The sequence below is a fragment of the Streptopelia decaocto genome, assembly GCF_964273445.1.
Source record: "Streptopelia decaocto genome assembly, chromosome: 25".
In the NCBI taxonomy this organism is placed as follows: Eukaryota; Metazoa; Chordata; class Aves; order Columbiformes; family Columbidae; genus Streptopelia; species Streptopelia decaocto.
This window is the reverse complement of record NC_138680.1, coordinates 1,486,916-1,509,430: the sequence shown is the minus strand read 5'-3', so window position 1 is coordinate 1,509,430 and position 22,515 is coordinate 1,486,916. Positions and strand designations below refer to the sequence as shown.

Genomic DNA, 22,515 nt, shown 5'->3' with positions numbered 1-22,515 from the left:
GCACCGTGCGTGCAACATGTGCGACGCGTGCGCCGTGCGTGCGCCGTGCGTGCGACACGTGCGCCGTGCGTGCGACACGTGCGCCGTGCGTGCGACATGTGTGACACATGCGCCGTGTGTGCGACACGTGCGCCGTGCGTGCGACACGTGTGACACGTGCGCCGTGCATGCGACGCGTGCGCCACGTGTGACACATGCGCCGCGCGCGCGACGCGTGCGCCGGGTGCGCCGTGCGTGCGACACGTGTGACACATGCGCTGGGTGCGCCGTGCGTGCGCCATTCATGCACCGTGTGTGCTGTGTGTGCACAATGCGTGTGCCACACGTGTGCAGCGTGTGCCACATCTGCACTGTGCTCCGGCACCGCGGGGACAAAGCGCCGGGACATCGGGGTACACGGTGGGCAAGCGCCATGGGTGTGCCGGGGTCTGCGTTCGTGCACGGGGATGAGCAGGATGGACAAGCACCGTGTCCGTGCGTGTCTGTGCACAAGCACCATGCACGAGCACGGTGTCCGTGTACCGCGTCCGTGTGTGGTGGATGAGCGCCGTGCCCGTGCACTGTGTGTGTGTGTGCACGGTGGGCGAGCACCGCGCGCAAACACCACGTCTGTGCACCAGCACCACGTCCATGCACCACATCCATGTGCGGTGGATGAGCACGGTGTCCGTGCACAGAGGACGAGCACCATGCACGAGCACCCTCTCCGTGCCCACACACCCTGTTCAATCACCGTGTCCATGCACCGTGTCTGTGCAGGAGCACCGTGTCCGTGCACCACATCCGTGTGTGGCGGACAAGCACCGTGTCCGTGCACCGTGTCTGTGCACAAGCACCGTGTCTGTGCACCGTGTCTGTGCACAAGCACCGTGTCCGTGCACCGTGTCTCTGCGCGGTGGGCGAGCACCGTGCACGAGCACCATGTCCCTGCACGAGCACCCCACTCAAGCACCGTGTCCGTGCGCCGTCCCCGAGCGCCACGGGCGTGCACCGTGTCCGAGGACCATGGCCGTGCGCGGTGCCGGAGCACTGTAACAGACACCACGTCCTCGCAATGCACCCCTGCACCGGGCTGAGCACCCTGCCTGAGCACCGTGTCCACACGCCACGTCCGAGCACCACGTCTGCACGCTGTATGCAAGCACCACGTTCACGCGCCGTGTCCGCGCACCGCGGCCGAGCACCATGTCCACGCACCACGTCTGAGCACCACGGCCGAGCACCGTGTCCGAGCGCCACGTTCACACGCCCTGGCTGAGCACCATGTCCACACGCCGAGTCTGAGCACCAAGTTCACGCATCGTGGCCAAGCACCACATCCTAGCACCGCAGTTAAGCGCTGTGCTTGAGCACCACGTCCACGGTACGTGGCCACACACCACGCCCGAGCACCATGTCCACGCACCACGGCCGAGCCCCGTGCCCGAGCACCATGCCCATGGTGCGTGGCTGAGCACCATGCCCGAGCACCACGTTCACGCACCATGGCCAAGCACCGCGGTCGAGCGCCGTGGCTGAGCACTATGTTCACATAACCCGGCCGAGCATTGTGTCCGAGCACCGTGTCCATGATGTGTGGCCAAGCACCGTGTCCAAGCACCGTGTCCAAGCACCGCGGTCAAGCACCATGTTCACACATCCTGGCCAAGCACCGTGTCCACACAGCACATCTGAGCACCACATCCATGACGTGTGGCCAAGCACCATGTCCACACACCATGGCCAAGCGCCGCGGTCGAGCGCCATGGCTGAGCATCGTGTTCACATCACCCGGCTGAGCATCATGTCCGGCACCGTGTCCACGATGTGTGGCCAAGCACCATGTCCACACACCATGGCCAAGCACCGTGTCCACGCACCACATCTGAGCACCAGTTCCATGATGTGTGGCCAAACACCATGTCCACGCACCACGGCCAAGTCCCATACCCAAGCACCGTGTCTGCGATGGGTGGACGAGCGTTGTGCCCGAGCACCTTGTCCTCACACCACATCCGAGCAGCGTGTCCGCGGTGCGTGGCTGAGCACCGTGCCCAAGCACCACGTCCACGCACCACGTCCAAGCGCTGCGGTCGAGCACCATGTTCACACACCCTGGCCAAGCGTCACGTCCGCACACCGTATCTGAGCACCGAGTCCGTGACGCGTGGCCGAGCACCGTCCCCGAGCACCATGTCCACGCGCCTTGGCCGAGTCCCGTATCCAAGCACCATGTCCGTGACGCGCTGGTCACGCACTGTGGCCGAGCACCATGTTCACACACCCCAACGAGCACCGCGTCCACGATGTGCCGCCAAGCACCACGTCCAAGCACCATGTTCACACACCTTGGCCGAGCACCACGTCCGAGCACCAGATCCACAATGTGTGGCCGAGCACCGTCCCCGAGCACCATGTCCACACACCACGTCCGAGCACCGGATCCACGACATGTGGCCGAGCACCGCGCCACGGCACCACGTCCACCCACGCGAACGGCTCCACCGCAGCGCCGATTTCGGTTTGCATAAACCCGCCCGGCTCCCGGCACGCCTTGAGCTGTCGCTCCGGAAAACTCAACTTCCTTCTCCACGACATTGCTTTTTCTATACATTTGTTTTCTTGGTTCCCTAGTTTCGTATATACATTAGTAGCACCTCAGCGAGATGGAATCAGGCAGAAGCATGATACAGTTTGTTAAAACACCATAGCACCGTTGTTATTAGAAGATTTCATTTAATAAAAATACGCCTTATAGAGCCCACAAAGCATACTCCAGTATTAAAAGGAAAGAAAAATAATCAAGCAATTGAGGCACCTCAGGGATCCTGGTTTCCTTCTCCTTCCCATGCCTCATCCCGACAGCGTGGAGACGGGGCGGGGGGACCCCGAAACGCGTCCCCCGCTCCCTGCCCGAGGCGAAGCGTCACAAACACCCAAAGCGGGGTGGCGGGAGCGCGTCGGGGCTCCCCGCACCGAGCTCTCCCCAAGGTTTCTACCGCGGGCGTTGTTCTAGCACCATTGTGGCCACGACCTGCTGCCAAACGAGGTCCCCAGCTCACCCTGAAGCGGTTAAAAACATCCCCCGGGAACGCGGCGATCCCCCGGGTCTCGGCGCGGGAGGGACGAGCGCGGCCGCCGGGGAAAGGAAAACGATTTTGCTTGAAAAAACAGCCTCTCAGCAGCAAGGGGTAAAGAGCTGTGCATAGATTCTGAGTTTTCGTAGAAGTCAGAAGCGTGCTAATTATCAACGACTGAGATTTGAGGTAGGTTAGACGTTACGTAGTGTAAAAACGTGAGACTGCAGCAGTTCTCGCTCCCCGACCCGCGGCGCCGGCGGCTCCGACGCTTCGCCCGGATCGAACCCATCGGAGCCGCCACCGCGTCGGGTCGAATCCCCTCCCTGCGCTCAAATAAAACCTCCCGAGGAAGCAGGACTTAGACAGGTTCCGCGGACCCTCCGCCGTCTCCGAACACGCGCGTCGGCCCCGAGATTCGAACCGCGTCCGGGCGACGCTCGCGCGGCATCTCCCGCCACGCCGAGCGGGGCCGGCACCCGAATCCGGCCCCGCCGAGCGGGGAACGAGCGGGGAACGCGCCGGTCCCCTCCTCGCCCTCCGACGGCATCGCCCGCGAGCATCCCTAAAATCCGCCTTGCCATCGACTCCTAAAATCCTGATATGCTATTGGGTAAGTTATAAGAAAAGCGGTAAATAGCTCGTTGAGTTTCCTTGTCAAATATACGCGACTTTACAGATTACAAAGAAAAAAATTAATTATGGAGGACGGACAAAGCATGTTAAATATTCTGCCAGTATTTACAGTTCTCCCCCAATAATCTGGTTTAAAACATACTGCTTTCAAGTTGGTGGGGTGGGGAGAGAGGAGGAAAGAGGGGAGTTGTTTTCTTAAGTTTCGCTTTCGTTTTTAAATCTAGGTGAAAGTGCTTTTAAAAAAATTCTTTCCCTATTTACAGGTTTAAAATCAGACCACGTCAATGTTCAGGCTGTTGTTTTGTTTTACCGCGATCCTGCTGATCCGTGCCAGTGCGCGAAGGAAGAAGGGTGACGGTAAACACACGGTGATCTCTGCGCGGTGACGGCGTCGCCTCCGGCTTCGCTGGCTCTCCAAAAGGCACCTGAAAGTGCAAAAGCGACGACCCCGGGGACGCCGGCACCCGGATTCGGCCGCGCTGCCCTCCCGCCCTCCGTCCCGGCGCCGCTTGGGCATCGGGGACGGGCGGAAAGTCTCGACTGAGATTGTTCGAAAAGCACCAGGCGGTTGTTGTCGTCGTCGTTGGGTTGTTGGGTGGGGGGTGTTTTTTTGCGGGAAGAACGGTGATCCGTAGGAAGGAGGGATGGCAACCGGGGGGGGGAAAGCACCGAGCCCCGGCGGGGAAGGCGGATCGGCGAGGGGTTTGGCCAGCCAAGTCTAGGGATTCGCTCTTCCCAGAGCCGATCGCACGGAGAAAAGTCCCCCCGGAGACGGAAAGCACCAGACTTTAGCAACAGTGATGTACAGAGAGCAACTATTCACAGTTTGGGGTTGGTTGGTGTGGGGTTTTTTCCTGGTTTTGTGTACGCTTTTGTTATTTTCTTCCTGTTTTTGTCCTTTAGAGATGCCGCTGCCGCTCTCCCCGCCGGCAAAGGAGCCCCCAAAGCCGAGCGCGGCCTCCCCGGCGGCGGCAGCGCCCGGCCCAGATGCGTCCTGAGGTCTCCGGCGCTGGGAAAGACGCCGGTTCGCTCCGTCCTGGCGGAGCCGATCGCGCCGGCAACGAGAAGCCGAGCCGAGCCGGGACGTCCCGCTCTCGGCGCTGTAAGAAAAGACTCCTCGGGTTGCAAAATAGGTATTTTTAGGTCCTTGAGAGAAAAAAATCTTCGGATGTCTGGCTGACGGTAAAGCGCACGGTCCCGCCCGGCGTCGCAGATGGAGGGACCCACCTCTCGCCTTTAAGCTGGTTTGGTGTTCAGGTTGGTTTTCTATTTGCGTTGTAGGGTTGGATTTTTGAGATATCGGCTGCTTTTTAGAAGATCGGCTTCGTCGTTGTCGTCGGAGTAAAAAATAAAATAAAATAAAATCCAATAAATAGGCATTCTTAAGTGGAATTAAAAACCTCTCCTGTGCGAAAGGACGCTACAAACTCCTCCGTCCGTTCGCGCGGCGCGCGAGGCTCGGTTAAAAAAACGTGGAGATATAAATATGAGATTACCGAAAAGCATCAAACAGCATCGTTCCTCTTAGTTTTCTGCCGTCGTTCTTTTTAAAATCGAGTTTTGCTTCGTTTGCCAACTCCCCGCCGAGCGCGGCTCTCCGCCGGCACGCGCCGCTTCCGAGCGCGTCGGCTTCGCTTTCTGTGGGTTGTTTAGTTTTAGTTTTGTTGTATTTTGCTTCGGTTCTGTCTATATTTTGTTTTTCTTCTCCCCCGCACCCGAGGGGAAAGCACCACACGAGGCAACGCCGAGCTGCGGCGCTGCCGAGGGTTGAGGTAAGCCGAGGCCGCGGCCGTCGCCTCCGTCTCAGATCCAGCGGCTGTAGGGACCCGTCACCTTGGTGTAGGCGTAGGAGGACACGGTGATGGCGGAGTTGGTGGGGATGGCCACCGCCTGCCGCGTGGGGACCGCGTCCCTCCTCTCCTTGCTGGGCGCCTCGCTCGCCAACGCGCCGCCCCACTTGCGCTTCTTGGCGAAGGCTTTGGCGTCGGGCGGCAGCCCCAGGCGCGCCGCCTCCTCCTGCCGCGCGCGGGCGCGTTCCGCCAGCTGCTTCATCTTGGCCTCCCACAGCGCCAGGCCGTGGTTGGGCTGGTTCAAGTTCTTGTGTTGGTAGAAGACCAGGGAGATGCGGGTGGGGTGGCAGCGGTTGGGTTTCTTCAGCGGGGTGGTGGCGTGGAGCTCGCGGCGGGCGCACTCGATGAGGATGGAGCCGTGGGCGGGCGCCACGGCCACGCCGCCGATGTTCTCGTCCAGGAAGTTGTGCTCGCTGTCCGACCACTCCTCCTCTTCTTCCTCCTCCGCCTCGTCCTCCTCCTCCTCCTCTTCCTTCACCGGCTTCTCCGGTACATCCTCCTCCAGGCCAAAGGGGTCCCACGGCTTGTCCCGGGGGGGCCCCGCCGTCCCCTTCTCCCCCAGCGCTGCCTCCCACGGCTTCTCCGGCAGCCCTGGGCTGGGCGCCGGCGTCCTCCGCTCCTCCGCCTTCACCGAGCCCCAGGGCTCCTCGGGGAAGCCCGGGAGCCCCGGCAAGGTGGAACCCAGACCCAGCGGCCCCAGTAAGCTCGAGGTGGCCGTGCCGGCCAGCGCCGCCTCCCCCAGCTTGCAGGGGCTCCACGGTTTCGGCAGCAAGCCCGAGCCGCGTGCCGCCGGCTCTCCCGCCAGGACACCAGGCCACTGCTTCTCCGGTGGCGGCAATCGCACGGCAGCGTCGAAGGCGCTCGGCTTCTCCCGCCCGCCCGGGACCAGGGCGCTCCAAGAGCCCTCGGCCCCGTTAGTCCTCTCGGGAGAAGACGCGCCCCGGGACGCTTTGAAGGGGCTCCAGCGCTGCTCCAGCCCCGCGCCGCGCACCGGGACGGTCGGAAGGGCTAAGCCGGCGCCGGGCACGGCCGGCGTGCCGGGAAGGGGCTCGATGGCTGACGGAGGGTCCGGGGGCTCCTGCTTGATGGGTCGGCTGCCAAAACAGTTCTGTGCAAACGGTGACGCCTCCTCCGGGCCCGAGTTAGTCCTGTGCGCCGCGGCCGCCGCTTTTTGCTGGCTGGCGTAGCGGTTGGCCCGCTCGTAGGTGCGCTGGTGATGGTTTTTGCTCCGGACGCTGTGCAGGAGGGGATCGGGGAAGTCGGAGTTCCCGTAAGCGTGGTTGAGGTTCTCCTGCAAAACCGGGACGTCGGGCTTCTTCTCGTAGCCGTTGCTCGCCCAGCTGCTCCCGCTCCTCTCGGACACCCCGTAATTCAGAAACTGCGAGGGGAACACGTGGTTGCTGGAAAAGCCGTAATACCCGAAGGAGGGAAGCGCGAACTTGGAGTGAAACCCGTTCACGGAAGGCAGATTGGGCTGTGCATAGTAGGAATGGTAAGAGTAAACACTGTTCATGCTGTACGGGTCGGAGGGCCGGCAGCTCCCCAGCACCGAGTAGCTCTCCACCACGGCGTTGCCGTTGTACTTGAAGGCGTTGTAATGGCTCTGCGGCTCCACCTTGATGGAAGGTTTCAGCGGCTGCGGGGGCAGCCCGCTTTTCAACGCCACACCTGCGGGCACAGCACACACACCCCGTGACCTGCTGGCCAAGGAACCTGTCGGCAAGGAGCCAGGACCCCAAAAACTCAGATGGACTCAAAAATCCCAGGTCCGTCTTGGGACTCAAAAATCCTACGTCTGCCCTGGGACTCGAAAATCCAAGGTCCATTCTGAGACTCAAAACTTCCAGGTCTGTCCTGAGACTCAAAAATCCCAGATCTGTCCTGGGACTCAAAAATTCCAGGTTCATTCTGAGACTCAAAAATCCCAGGTCCACCCTGGGACTCAAAAATCCCAGGTCTGTCCTGGGACTCAAAACTTCCAGGTCCATCCTGGGACTTGAAAATCCCAGCTCAGCATCACCTGGGCCACCGGCACCAATTCGCACCTGCGCTCCAGGCGGCAGCGAGAGCTCCCCACTGCACCAGTTAAAAAACAAGCATCACAGAAATGCCATCCGCAACCTGACACGCCGAGCGCTCGACGCCACCAGCCCGAGAAAGTCCCCCAACCACATCCCTGTCCCCTTGCACACTTCCCAGGCGCCTCGGGGCGGCAGGACCTCGGCTCTGCCCCCGTTACCTGCGTTTTGCTGGAGCGTGGGGAACTCGAGCGCTTCCTGCTTGATCTTCTCCGGCGTCATCAGCTTCTCTTTCTGCAGCTTCTTCTTCTCCGCGGCGGCTTTCCTGGCTTCCAGCTGCCTCTGCCGGCAGGACTTGGCGGGCTCGGGCAGCTTGCGGACCTCGCGGGGGAAGGACGTGAGCACCTGGATGGCCCCGCTGCCCACCTTGGCGTTTTGGTTCTCCTCGCTGCCGAACTCGTCCGTGCTGGACATCTTGTAGAGGGGGAGGACGTGCAGCTGCTCATCTTCAGGGATCTTCCCCACCACGCGATTGTCTTCCTTGGTCAGCGTGCAGACCTGGGGGAGCGCAGGGGGGTCAGGGGGCGCTGCCGGATGCGGCACAGGCAGGAAAGGGGCGAAACCTCCTTATTCCCCAAATCGATGTTATTATTGTATTATTCTCCACCCAAACCAGCCTGCCATCCCCACCAGCCCACAGCCAACATTTAGAAACCTCCCGCAGGGTTTAGGTCAGACAAAAGCAAACACGTGAACACATGGTGACTGTTAGCACCGTGTTTTCATCTAGCTGGGGTGGCTTCAGATGTGAACGGTTTCATGTGAGGTGGGCAAACACCGAGGATCAGCCACTGGAGTCATGGTTGGGGAAAGAGAGGACCAAAACGTGGAGGGGAGCACCCCGAAAGCCCCGCCAGCCGCCTGCTTACCACCGTGCAGCCGTTGTAGAGGTTATGCTGATCTTTGTGAGCGTGAGCGCAGAAGTCCATGCACGCCGTCACTCCCGAGAACGGCCTCCCCTCCTTCAAGCCCAGCCGGCAGTCTATGGCCACATCCTCGTTGGTAACCTGGCGGAAGGAGCAGAAGGCTCCGCTTAACCGAAATCTCTTACACGCTGCCACCCTGTGCCCTTCTGAGTGCCGCCGGGCGGCCGTGGTGCACAGGGGACGAGCGGGTGGCCGGTACCTGGTTTTGGTAGGCTTGTGGTGCCAGCCTCTTGTAAAGCGGAGCAACCTCGGTGGCCAAGTCCTGAAAGCTTTTCCGGAGCAGCTCCTCCTGTGGTAGGAAAAAAAAAGGAGGAATGTCACCCAGGGCTCTCAGCAGCAGGGACACAACTGGGGACAGAGCCCCCACACGCCACGTGCCACCCGACCCTTCCCGCGATGTCCCTCGTCATGCAAAGCATGTGGTTTAAATTCCTGGTGAGGTTTTGGCCATTCAGCCTCCAGCCTCAGCACCTGTTGTGCTTTTGTTTGCTCAACCCACAAGCCCTCTGGTATCATCCCTGCTGTTTCAAGAGTCCCCATTCATGCCACCCCATACCAGCACTTTCTGTCACATCAAAAATCCTGTCTCTGGGACATCTACACCCCCTGGTTTCACCAGGCTGGCTTGCTTTGTCCCGCCTCCCTAAATCAGCAAAAATCCCACAAGGAATCCTGTTTTCCCCACTCTGCCTGCGTCACCCACCTCTTTGGGATTGTCCCCCACGAGCCTGAACTTGCGGGGAGTTTTGCTCCGGGCGTATTTGCAGCCGTTAAAATACATGCTCCATGAGCAGCCGAAGGAGAAGGAAGCGCCGCACGTGTTGGGGTCCTTGCCTTGGCACGCACAGGTCCGGCTGTGGGAGGGACAGAACCATTTGGGTTGGAAAAGCCCCTCGAGATCATTGAGTCCAACCATAACGCACCCCTGGCACTGCCCCATGTCCCTGAGAACCTCATCTCTGTCTGTTCAACCCTCCAGGGATGGTGACTCCACCACCGCCCTGGGCAGCCTGTTCCACTGCTTCACAACCCTTTCCAGCAAGAAGTATTTCTTAATATACAGTCTGATCCTTCCCTGGCACAACTTGACTCCACAGAGGAACATCAGCGGCCACCATGGTGGTGGCAGCTCCAAAAACAGGGAGGAATCCCCGCATCCCTTCCCACCCCGTCTCCCCGAACCAGACCGGCGGCGCGGTGGGACTTACTCGTCGTTCAAGCCGCAGCGGCGGCTGGTGGGGTTGCCGTACTTGGTGAGGGTGTCGGTGAGCTCCTGGTAGAGCGTGTCGCCCAGCGTGCGGGGGATGCCCTCCCAGGCCAGGATGAGGATGATGATGACGGCGTTCTGGCAGTGGTGGCCGGCCCGGTGCCGCACCAGGCACAGCAGCTTCTCCTCTTGGTTGTGTCTGCGGATCACCTGGAAGACAGCAGGGCCACATCAGACCACTCCAATGGGATGGGGATGACCCCAAAAGTGGGCACTGGCTGCCTTTCACAGCACCCCCTGGGGATTTGGGGGGGCAGAGCTGTATTGTATTCGCCCCCATGAGTTTTGGGATGCTGGGGAGAGGATGTGACCAACGCAGGGGGTGCAGGCACGGACGTGCTGTTTGGCGAGTGCTGCGGATGGGAAACCCCACGGAGTTTCCCCGGGGGTGGCTGCCGCTCTCGTTTCCTCCCTGCCAGCCACAGACTGAGCATCCTGCCCGCTGTGGCCACGGCGGAACGTCCTCGTCCCCAGGCAGGGACGGGACAAGCAGGAGCGTTACCTTGGGGAGGGCTCTGAGGGGGAACAAGAGCCAGGGCACACTCACCCACTTGGCGATGGGGCAGCCCCGGGAGCTCTTCCCCTCCTTCCCAGTGTAGATGACCTTCTCGATGCGGATGGCCTTGCCCTTCTCACCATACCTGCCGGTGGATGGGTGTCAGCCCCACTCGCTCCTCCCCACGCTCACGAATCCCCTGCTTGCCCTCGTGGGTCCCTCAGGAGCCCCCGGTTTCCTCACAGGAGCCCACTCACCCTCACTGGACCCTTCAGGAGCGCACACTTGCCTTCAGGACCCCCACTCGTCCTCAGGGGACACCATCCACCCTCATGGGACCCCATCCACATTCACAGGACCTCACTCGCCTTCACAAGACCCCATGGGCTCCCTCTCGCCCTCACAAACCCCAGTTCTTCCTCACAGACTCCCCAGTAGCCCTTATGGGATCCCCTTTGCCCTCATGAGCCCCCACTCACTTTCATGAGCCCCCATGAACTCTTACAAACCCCACTCGCCCTTATGAGCCCCCACTCACCCCCATGAGCACCCACTCACCCCCATGAGCACCCACTCACTCGCAAAGGCCTCTACTCACCTTCATGAGTCCCCACTCACCCTTACAAGTCCCCACTCACACGCCTCCACTCCCCCTTACAGGACCCTACTTGCCCTCATGCCACCCCCCCTCACCCTCCCAGGACCCCATGGGCCCCCCACTCCCCCTCATCAGCCCCCACCTGCCCTCACAGAACCCTCAGAACCCCCCTGGCCCCCCAGGACGGGGCAAGGCCCTTACCGCTCCTCCATGAGCTCCCTGATGGACGCCACGGTGGGCCCCGAGCCCAGGTGGGTGTAGTACGGCCCCTCATCCTTCTCCACAATTTGCTCTGCAGAAACAGACATTTTGGGGTTGGCATCTCCACCAGCTGCCCTGAAGGATGCCAAGCCCCCAAGTTCCCTTAAACTGAGCGCTTTTGCACCAAAAAAATCAAAGGTTCCTTGACAGAGAACCCATCTAAGAGCATGAGGGAAGGGAAAAGGCAATTAGGGGTTCGTTAAACAGCCCAGCAGCTCCTTCATTTTCTGATGCCAGCGCTAAAATGCTGTTGGGGAACAAGGGTGCTCAGACCTGCACCCTTTGGGGACCCAAAAACCTCTCATCCTTCTGTGGAAGGATGCTGGGCTACCAGAGTAGGATGCTGGGCTACCAGAGAAGGATGCTGGGCTACAGAAGGATGCTGAGCTATGGGAGGAGGATGCTGGACTACCAGAGAAGGATACTGGGCTATAGGAGGATGATGCTGGGCTACAGGAGGATGATGCTGGGCTATAGGAGGATGATGCTGGGCTACACGAGGAGGATGCTGGGCTACACGAGGAGGATGCTGGGCTACAAGAGGAGGATGCTGGGCTACCAGAGGAGGATGCTGGGCTACAAGAGGAGGATGCTGGGCTACTGGAGGAGGATGTTGGGCTACAGAAGGATGCTGAGCTACGGGAGGAGGATGCTGAGCTACAGAAGAAGGATTCTGGGCTACATCCCTGCAAACAACACTGCCCCAGCAGCAGCAAATCCCTTGTGGCTTTTAAGGGTTTGAAGGTTCCGGCGCGGGAAGCGAAGGAGCTCCGGCCCACCGCGCCGCTCTCTGCTCTCCTGGCCCTGATTTTCATTCCCGTCATGTCGAACTGGCCGGGCGCCAGGGCGAGGAGAAAAGCCGGGCTCAGCTGGGCTGCAGCTGGCCAGACCGAGATCAATACGGTACACCAGCGAAGGCTGATTTTATTACAGCGTCTAACAGCGCAGGCACCTAATAAAGCACCGAGCCCCGACTCCGACTTAATTGCTTTTCTCACAGCTTTGCCTTGAGAAAATGGAGAGAGGTGATGGGGGAGATCCCCCCTCTCCCAGCTCCTAAATTATATTGCAAAAGAAAAAAAACAACCCGAATCTTTTCCTGCAAAACTCCGAGATAGGTCCGAGTGGCTCCAGAAAAGCCCTTCATTCACTTGGTGTCGTTTGGGCTAATTACTGCTGCCATTTACAAGCAAGTAAATTAATAATCGTAAGGCCCGTTAATAAAGTGCAGCTTGCACTTGGCCTGAGGCCACATCTCCCTGTGGTGGGGGGGTCCATTTTTTCAGCTGGATGCCCCAAATCCTCACCCTGTTCCTCCAAGGGGAGAACACGACTCCGGTTTAAATATTGGGGAGGGAAGATCCAGCTCCCGCACACTCAGATGGAGTCGGACTGTGGGGACTAGGTGGGAAATCTCCAGCACTTGCTGTAAAGTCTAACAAATGCCAAAAAAAACCCCAAAAAACACACCAAAAAAAACCACCAAATCCAAGAGTTTGGTGCTTTTTCATTGCATCCTGATGGGACTGGGCACTGAACAACCCAACATCCCAGCAGTAAATACAGTTCCAGGCATAAGCCCGTACACCGAGTCAAAGTTTGAGTAACCAAAAGAAAAGAAGAAGAAGAGGAGAAGGAGAGAAGGAGAGAAGAGGAGAAGGAGGAGAGAAGGAGAAAAGGGGGAGAAGGAGGAGGAGGAGAGGAGGAGGAGAAGGAGAGGAGGAGGAGAAGGAGAGCAGGAGAGAAGGAGGAGAGGAGGAAAGGAGGAGAAAAGGAGGAGAAGGAGGAGAGAAGGAGGAGAAGGAGGAGAAGGAGGAGAAGGAGGAGAAGGAGGAGAAGGAGGAGAAGGAGGAGAAGGAGGAGAAGGAGGAGAAGGAGGAGAAGGAGGAGAAGGAGGAGAAGGAGGAGAAGGAGGAGAAGGAGGAGAAGAAGGAGAAGAAGGAGAAGAAGGAGAAGAAGGAGAAGAAGGAGAAGAAGGAGAAGGAGAAGGAGGAGAAGGAGGAGAAGGAGGAGAAGGAGGAGAAGAAGGAGAAGAAGGAGAAGAAGGAGAAGAAGGAGAAGAAGGAGAAGAAGGAGAAGAAGGAGAAGAAGGAGAGGAGGAGGAGAAGGAGAGCAGGAGAGAAGGAGGAGAGGAGGAAAGGGGGAGAAAAGGAGGAGAAGGAGGAGAAGGAGGAGAAGGAGGAGAAGGAGGAGAAGGAGGAGAAGGAGGAGAAGGAGGAGAAGAAGGAGAAGAAGGAGGAGAAGAAGAAGGAGAAGAAGGAGAAGAAGGAGAAGAAGGAGAGGAGGAAAGGGGGAGAAAAGGAGGAGAAGGAGGAGGAGGAGGAGAGAAGGAGGAGGAGAGGAGGAGAAGGAGGAGAAGGAGGAGAAGGAGGAGAAGGAGGAGAAGGAGGAGAAGGAGGAGAAGGAGGAGAAGGAGGAGAAGGAGGAGAAGGAGGAGAGGAGGAGAAGGAGGAGAAGGAGGAGAAGAAGAAGGAGGAGAAGGAGGAGGAGAAGGAGGAGGAGAAGGAGGAGGAGAAGCAGGAGGAGAAGCAGGAGGAGAAGCAGGAGGAGAGAAGCAGGAGGAGAGAAGCAGGAGGAGAGAAGCAGGAGGAGAGAAGCAGGAGGAGAGAAGCAGAAAGCTTCTGCAGCATCGGGGTTTCACCATGCAAGAGCCAAATCCCCCCAAAAAGCGAGTGTTTTGCCAGCACCATGGCATCACTCCGCTATTTACCCAGGACAATCCCACCCTGGCAAAGCCACCTCCTGGCAATGACACCCTGGGAAACCCCCCGGCACGGCCGCTCACTCACCCACACAGTCGCAGGTGGGAAACTCCGCTTGCGCCCGCTTGGCCGGGGTGTCCAGGAGGCTTTTGGTCGGCGTGTCCAGGTATTTCAGCGGCGATTCCAAGAAGCCGCTCAGGGTGGGCGTCAGCGGCACCTCGTCCTTGGTGGGGGTCCCGTCGGCGTCGTCCGCGTCCGGGTTTTGGCTTTCCTCGGAGTAAAAACACGTGGTGGACACCACAGTGATAGCACCAGAAGACTCGATTTTGATCTGTTTTGGGGACCGGGCGGTGAAGGGGGGCTCTGGACCCTTCCCCGGTGAGAACGAAAAGCTTTTAGGGCCGGCTTGGGGAGCGCTGCTGGAAGCCGGCACAGCGGCGGTGGGGGGCACTTGCGGGGCGGGTGCCGACCCCCCCGGCACCTCGGCAGCCCCGGCGGGGAGCGGGGCGGGCGTCTCGGGGGGCTGCAGGTTGAAATTCTCCCCGAATTCAGCTTCGAATTGCCGGATGAGCTCTTCCAGCTTGTCATCCACCACGATGGGGGTCGGGGTGGCCGGCGGGGGGGCGGCCGGTGTTTCCTCGGAGCCGGTTGAGCCTGCCGGTGCTGGGTGAATTTGGGGGCCCCCCCCGGGGGCACCCCTTTCCTGAGAGTCAGGAGCTGTGGGGCCGCCATCCAGGGGGTTTGGCGGCGGGGGGCAAGCGGCGGGCGGGGGTAGTGCAAGAGGCGGCGGGGGGCAGGCGGGGGGCGGTTCAGTTTGCATCTCTTCGGCGGGGGGTTCGGCGGGCGCCCGAAACCCCTCCAGGCTGATCTGCCAGAGCGGGGGGAAGAGCGGCTGCGAGTCCTTCTGCTTGGCTTTCTTGATCTGCACTTGTTTGCGGAGCGGTTTGGCCGGGGGGGGCTTTTCGGGCGGCGTTTTCTTCTTCTTCTCTTTGGCCTGCTTTTCGAAGGGCTTGGGGGGCACAGCCGGGGCACTGGGAGCCCACCAGTCGCTCGGCCGATCCGGTGCCGCCGCCGCCGTTGCGGCCAGGCTTTGCTCGAGGAAGAGGCTGCGTTTGTGGTGGAGATGCTGCTGCAGGACCAGCTGTGTCTTCTTATGCAGGTCAGGCTCCGGCGGCACCGGCGGCAAACGGGGGCTGCTCGGCACATCCTTACTGGGTGCTCGTTCGGGGGGCTCTGTTTTAGGCACCATCACTTTACCGGCCGTTGCTTCGGGTCTCTTGAAAGCCGCCTTGATGTAGTCGTCAGTGTTTCCCAGCAGCTGCTCCAGCTCGGCCATGGGGTCCCCCGCCCCCGCCGCCCCCTCGGCTTCCAGCCCCCATGGCGCCGCAAAGCCCCCCCGGGGGGGTGCTGTGCCAAAAAACGGCTCCGGCGCTGCTCCTGGCTCCGGCGGGTAACGGGGCTCGTCCCCTCGCTGCCATGCGGGCCCCGGCGGGGCGACGGGGCCGAATGGGGTGGCGGGGGGCGGCGGGGGCGGCGGTGGCGGGGGGTGGCCGTTGCCGGCAGGCTGGGGGAGCGCGGCCGAGAGCTGCGTGAGGGCTTCGATGGCTATGGCGGTCTGCAGGCTGATGTTCTTCTCCTTGGCGATGGTCAACGCGCTTTGGGAAAAGGGGAGACCGTCGGGCGGGCACGGTTCGACGGTCTCAGGCACCAGCTGGGGGTCGATAGCACCTTCCTGGGGGGGTGGCGGGGGGTCAGCGGCAACGCGGGGCCGTGGCGACGCCAGCTCTTCGCCGAGAGCCGTCTTGATCTTCTGCTCCAGCCATTCCAGGTAGTCGGGGCACTCGGGACCATCGCAGTTGCAGTTGGGGGGCTTCACGCCATGCTTGGCCAAAGCCAGGGCGGCCTTGAGGGCGTGCAGGTCCTCTCCCCGCGGCACGCCGTCCGCCGTGCTCAGCCCGCCCCGGCTCATCTCCGAGTCGAACTTCTCGTACAGCAGCGACGGCGAACCCGACAGCGGCACCCGGTAGGAGGAAACGGCTTCGGCCACCGCCGAAAAGGCCACCAGGTTCCTGACGTCTTCCAAGTGGGCTTTGCCGGCGGCGGGCGGCTGGCCCGGCGACCAGCCGCTCGGCTCCATCAGCGCCGTGCCCCCCGCCTCCGGCCGGCCCCCATTCGCCAGGCTGAGCCCGCCGCCCTCGTTCAGCCGCCTTTCTTCGACATAATTAATTGGCCCTTCTTCCATTTGGCTTCTGCTGGGTCCATCAACCGGGTCGCCCGCCGAACCTGTCTGCTGGGAGAGAGAGGAGAGACATGAGCATCCCCGGCCACGTGCCATCGTCCCCCGCCCTATTTTCCCGGGTCGCCCGCCGAACCTGTCTGCTGGGAGAGAGAGGAGAGACATGAGCATCCCCGGCCACGTGCCATCGTCCCCCGCCCTATTTTCCCCCTCTTTCTTTTTTATTTTCCCCTTTCCCCATCTCTTTTGCTGACCCAGGTGATGAAGATGTAGATGAAACATGCGAAAAGAAAAGTAATAATCGCCGCTGGCAAAACCAGGCGGGTTTCGCCGGCTGCGTAAGGAGCAGCTCGGCTCGAAAGGCGACCGGTTTCCACCGCGCCGCCCACGTCCCCACCCTGCCACCTGCTTTTGAAATATCACAGGACGGTTCGGGATTTCCATTGAGACGGGGAGAGCGCCCCTGGCACCGGTTTGCACTGGCGAAGGAAGCGGCACAGGGAGAAAAAAGGGGGTTTTTGTTGGACCTGTGCCCAAAACAAACATCCCAGCGCGGAGCAGGCGGCGGAGCGGGGACCGCGGCACGGCAGGAAGCCGCCGAGTTGGCTACGCCGGTGCCAGGGGCGGCGCGGGAACGCTCTCACCTCAAATAACCCGGCGTCTGTATCAACACGGCCGGCCAGGACTCCCGGCAACGTCAAGTGACAGCAACGGCGTCCAGAAAACCGGCCGCGGGCCAAAGAAGCACCAAAACCATTAGTGCCGACATGAGGTGGTGGCACCCAGAGCCCATCACCCCGGCGTCTGGCCTCATACACCTGGTTAAGACCCTCCAAGGAGTTTTGCCGGGGATGGGGGGGTCTTTCTGTGCTCTCCCCCCTCGGCAGCGGGGATTTTAGTGCTCTGGCAGTACCGGTTTCTACGCCGGTGATAAGCACGTTGCTGACTGCAGCAAAACCGTGGAGGAACCGCTCCTGGTGTGATTATATCCCAAAAATCCCCCTTTCCCAGGGGTGAAAACACCCAGCACCGGTGCAAATCACCACGACCCCGGCACAGGGTTCACCCCGATGCTGCTGCGGCTTTACAGGGGATTCGGTCCCTTGGCAGCACCCCAGAGCCGAGTGATGGAGCCGCCAGCGCCGGGACTGGTCCCTCCGGTCTGGGGAGCAAGTTTTGTGCCGTTCGTGCCGGTTTGTGCCGTGCGAAACGGCAACCTGGGCAGGGTGGGGACAACGCGCCGCCCCCGCGCTCCTCCGCACACCCGGGGACAAACAGCCTCGCCCGTCCTTCCTCAGCCATCACCACCCTCCCCAGCCAAAAAAACCCGCCCTGAGCCCCCCCAAGCCCTCAGGGGGACACACTCGTCCCCCAAAACGTCCCAGTGACACCAGCCTGGAGAAATGACACCAAACCTGTTTTGCTTTGGGTGGGGAGCAAACACAGGCCCCAAGGGTTTATTGGGAGGGGGGAAATCTGCTGGGGAAGCCCCAAAAATCAGCTTGGGGGACCCTCTGGGCTGCTCTGTTCCATAAACCAGGTTATTGACCCAGGCGGGGGATGCAGGAAAATAATTCACTGTATTAACACAAGCAGGAGTGAGAACTCCCCGCCACTAAAGGGTTAATCCAAGAGCTACAACCTTCCCCAAATCAGCGGGGGGAAGAAAAAATAAAAAGAAATATATATATAAAATAGGATTATTTTTTTCCTGGCTCTCTCATCCAGCTCCTTTTGTTCCCAGCCCCGCGGGCTGGGGGATGGAAAGACCCTGCAGCTTCTCCCCAAAATTCAATTCCCAATCCCGACTCCGGCAGCACCCCCAGAAATCATTTCATCGCCGCCGAGGGCACCAAACCCCCATTTTCCCCCCCAAAAAGCGCTGTCTGCCCAAACCTCCTTCCATTGACCCCGGGAAAGAATAAAAGCTGGGGAAGGGGGGGAGGGAAATACATGAAAATAAAGAGAAAACCAAGTGTGGGTTAAATCGGCTCCTGCACGTCCCTTTTGTATCCTTTATAAAAAGGGAAAAAAAATCCCCATGAGGATTAAAACATTTGGGTTTTTTTAATCTGGTTTTCCTCTTTTTGTTTTTATTTTTTTCCCCCTGTTTTAAATGCCTTAAAAAGAAGGAAGGGAGGCAAAAAAAAAACCCCTAAAACAACCTAAAAAAACCAAGCTAACCGCACAGGCAGAGCCCGGCTTGGAGGGTTTCCAGCCTGCGCTGGGAAGAGCGCGGAGCCGTTCGTGGCGCGGCGAGCGCCGGGGGGAGCCCCGGTGGGGCCGCCGGTGCCGGGTTCGGCGCTGGCCGGGTGGCACTTACGTGTGCGGGGCGGGAGGTGAAGCCGGAGGCGACGGCGGGAGCGAAGGAAGGATGAAACGAGTTGTTCCAGCCTCAGCCGCCCCGGCCCTCCCCGCCCCCTGCAAAACCAGCTGGAGGAGCCATTAGCCCCAGCGCCGCGCGCACGTAGGGACGGACGGACGGACGGCGGGGGCCCCACGCCGGCCCCGCAGCGCTGGAGGGGCCCCCAAAGGCGCCTCGACGACACGGGGGGGACCCCGGTGCCTCTGCTGGGAAGCGCAGCCCCCACCGGTTGTGCGTCCTATAGGTCCTGCTGCCCTATAGATACAGTGACCCGTATATCCAGCAAGCTGCATGTACAGCAAGCTGACATGTCCAGCAATCCTATATAATCAACAAGCCTGTATATCCAGCAAGCTTCGATATTCAACTGCCCTATACATCCAGATCATCAACAATTTTATACATCCAGCAGCCTTATGTATAATCAGCAACCCTATACAATCAGCAACCCTATATAATCCAGCAGCCTACATCATCAATAGTTTTTTACATCCAGCAGTCCTATATATCCAGCAGCCCTATATAATCGGCAATCTTATGCATCCAGCAGCCGTATATATAATCAGCAACCCTATATAATCAGCCATTTTACAGATCCAGCAGCCCTATATATCCAGCAACCCGATATAATTGGCAGTCTTATAGATCCAGCAGCCTTATATGTCCAGAAACCCTATATAATCAGCAATTTTATACATCCAGTCACTTGCATTTCCAGTAACTCTATCTATCCAGCAACCCCATATATCCATTAAGTCATTATATCCAGCAATTTATATATTCTGCAGTTGCATATATCCAGCAACCTATACATCCAACAACCCTATATGGTCAGTAGCCTATATACCCAGCAGCCCTATATAATCAGCAATCTATATAATTGGCAACATTTTATATCCAGTAACCCTATATACCCACAAACTCGTTACATCGAGCAACTTATATATCCTGCAACCTCATAAATCCAGCAGATCTATACATCCAGCAACCCTAAATACCCAAGTCCTGTATATCCAGCAACCCTATATAACCAGTGACCTATACATCCAACAACCCTGCACGTCCAAAAATCTGTATATCCTACAGTCTATACATCTATATTTCAAATTATTATTTTCAACCTGTAACCAAAATGAACTAAACGCCCCAAAGCCAACAAGGGAACAGGTTTTACATCCCTCATCCTCCAAAAACACCCCGAAAATCCCCCCGTATCAACATTTTGGGGGGGTTTAAAACCCTCGACGGGCTCAGCCGCAGAGAACGGAGCAACTCGCCACACGCGGAGCAGCTCGGAAGCCGCTTGGTGTCATCCCGCTGCAAGAGAAACCCGCTCGAATTGTATTAAATGTATGAAATTTGAGCGCGGGGGGGAAGGTTGGATGCCGGAGCCCTTCCTGGTGCCATCAGGGGGGAGCCGGGGCTGCGGCGAGGGCACGGCGGGGTGTTCGGGAGGTCAGCGGCGCCGCTGCCAGCCGGGCCGGCCAAGAGGCAGCTTGGCTGGCGGCCCCGCACCGCGCCGGTGGAGCCCGGCCAGCCCCGGCAACGCCGCTTGTGGTTTTCCTCCTCTGGCAACGTCCCCCCCTTCCCGGGGATCCTCCAGCACTGAGCATCCCTCAAGGCGGGAGACCCTACAATAATAAATCACCCAAGGGCTTTGCTGCTGAAATCACGCGCACCCGGGGATCGATGCTGTCGGGGGTTATCGCTTCGCCGGACACTGAGAGATGGAAAACACCCCCTGCCCCAAGGATTGATGCTCTCGGGGGTATCGCTTCACCAGACAATGAGAGATGGAAAAAAACCCCCCGTCCTGGGGACTGATGCTTTCAGGGGGTATCACCTCACCGGATGCCAAGAGATGGAAAAAACCCTCCTGCTCCCAAACCACCGTCACCAGGTACCGGCTGGGAGGACGCCGGAGAAGAACCGAACAGCGTGAATGCCCCAAATCCACACTCGGCTTCCCAAAAAAATGGAAAATTAAGGAAATCTGGGAAGGCCGAGTACTGAGCCAGCCCCGCGACAGCCTCCGGGTCCCCCCGGCCGGGGTACCCACCGCGCCGGCTCCCGGCCCCGCTGCTCCCGGCGCCGCCGCTGCCTCTCCCGCCCTGTTTTCCAAGCTGTTTCCATGGCCCCGGCTGACCCCGGCGCTGGGTCTGAGCTGCTCGCTCCTGTCCTCATTTAGCCCGGAGAAAAGCCGGGATCGCGGCGATGCCGAGGTTGCTGAGCTGATTTACGCCACGGGAAGCCCAGTTCCACTTTACATGAGCCCCGGGAGCGATTTTGGGGACTCCCATAGCCGTAACTCCTCTCCAGAGAACACCGGGGCAATTATTTCACCCCCTTTTTCTTCTCACCAGGTACAACAAGCCAGTTGAATGCAACATAATCCTGCTCATGCCTACCACACCGGCATCCCACCAGCACCGAGAGCTTCCAAGAGCAACGAGGGATATTTTTTTCCAAGTGGAAAAAAACTTGTTCCCATCTCCATCCATCCTCATTTCCTTCAGGAAAAGGGTTTTTCCCTTTTGGATGGGACCCAGCAGGGATGTTCCAGGCAGGAATGTGCTGGGAAGGGGTTCTTAGGGTGGGAGTGCTCAGGAAGGAGATGCTCAGGGTTGGGATGTTCAGAGCAGGGATACAAAGGGAAGGGATACTCAGGGTCAGGATGTTCAAAGTAGGATACTCATGGAAGGGATAACTCAGGATCAGGATGTTTGGAGCAAAGATGCTCAAGGGAAGGGATACTCTGGGTCAGGATGTTCGGAGCAGGGATGCTCAGGGTCGGGATATTCGGAGCAGGGATGCTCAGGGTTGGGATATTTGGAGCAGGGATGCTCAGGGTTGGGATATTTGGAGCAGGGGTGGGATATTTGGAGCAGGGATGCTCAGCACTGGATCTGGGTGAGCGACATCCCAGCGGATGCTCCCACTGGAACAGCATCTGGGAACCAAATCGCCGCAGCCAAACCACGGCGCGCGTTCCCACTCCGGCACCGAGCCGAGCCAGGAGCCGCCAGTTGGCGCGGGCAAGGGGGAAAGGCTTGGCACGGCGTGGAGCCGCGGCACGCTGCCGGCTCCGGCCGGGCAGGGAAGGAGCCGAGCTCTCGAAAGGGAAAAGACGGAGGGGAAAAAAAAGGAAAAAAAAAAGAACTGCGGTGCTATTTTTGTTTCTTGGAGTGGTTTTTTTTTCCTCCAACACAGCTGGCTCCTCTCGTGCCGGCGCTAGGCTACCAGATTGGCGCCAGAGCTGGCTGGGCAAAGCCAAATCGCCAGGTGGTGGGGAAAGCGGCTTGGTGGGGAGGGGAAGGAAGGAGGGGAAGGGGAAGGGGAAGAAAGGGAATAGGAAGAAGGGGAAGAATGAGATAGGGAGGAAGGTAAGGGAGAAGAAGGGGAAGAGGTAGAGGAACGGGAGGAAGAGGAACAAGGGGAAGAAAAGGAAGAAGAGGAAGAAGGGGAAGAAAAGGAAAAAGGGGAAGAAGGGAAAGAAAAGGAAAAAGAGGAGGAAGGGGAAGAAGGGGAAGAAGGGAAAGAAGGGGAAGAAGGAGAAAAAGGAAAGAAGGGGAAGAAGGAGAAAAAGGAAAGAAGGGGAAAAAAGGTATGGGGAAGATGGGGAAGGGGAAAGGGAAGGAGAAGGGGATGGGGAACTGAGGAAGGGGAAGGATGGGATGGGGAGAAAGGGGGAGAAAGGGGATGGGGAAGGAGAGGAAGAAGAGGAAGATGGGGAACAAGAAGGGGATGGGGAGGAAGGGGACAGGGTTGGGGAGGAGGGGACAGGGTCAGGCAGGAAGGGATGGGGCTGGGGAGGGCAAAGGACCCACCTGGGAAGACAGAAGGGAGAGGGAAGCGCGTGGGCGCAGCAGAAGGGCCTGGGGCCTCTCCTCGCCTCTCGCCCAGCCCTACGGCGTTTGCTGTCCCAGCCCGGCCGCCCCCGCGGGGCTGGGCCCCATTTCACCGCCAGCGTCCCCATGGGACAGGGCACGGTCCCCTCCCAGCCCCCCCGGCGGGGACATTGCCACCCTGCATTGCAAACCGGGG

At 59.5% G+C, this 22,515-nt stretch overlaps 1 protein-coding gene across 3 annotated transcripts in view; it reads right to left on the bottom strand.

Annotated features, from left to right (window-relative positions):
• Window positions 1–5,489: 5,489 nt before the first annotated feature.
• Window positions 5,490–22,515, bottom strand: part of TET3 (tet methylcytosine dioxygenase 3) — a 22,260-nt gene continuing 5,234 nt past the window's right edge. For 2 of the 3 annotated variants that reach the window (XM_082072747.1, XM_082072748.1), the window contains 9 exons: window positions 13,958–16,160; window positions 11,109–11,199; window positions 10,361–10,454; window positions 9,755–9,963; window positions 9,250–9,400; window positions 8,746–8,835; window positions 8,490–8,627; window positions 7,782–8,118; window positions 5,490–7,210 (listed from right to left, as the gene is read on the bottom strand). In XM_082072747.1, the coding sequence (XP_081928873.1) occupies window positions 5,496–7,210; window positions 7,782–8,118; window positions 8,490–8,627; window positions 8,746–8,835; window positions 9,250–9,400; window positions 9,755–9,963; window positions 10,361–10,454; window positions 11,109–11,199; window positions 13,958–16,160 (5,028 nt within the window). In that variant the 3' untranslated portion in view covers window positions 5,490–5,495. Of the gene's footprint in view, window positions 7,211–7,781; window positions 8,119–8,489; window positions 8,628–8,745; window positions 8,836–9,249; window positions 9,401–9,754; window positions 9,964–10,360; window positions 10,455–11,108; window positions 11,200–13,957; window positions 16,161–20,530; window positions 20,574–22,515 lie in introns of those variants that run through there. The other variant, XM_082072749.1, reaches the window with a different exon arrangement.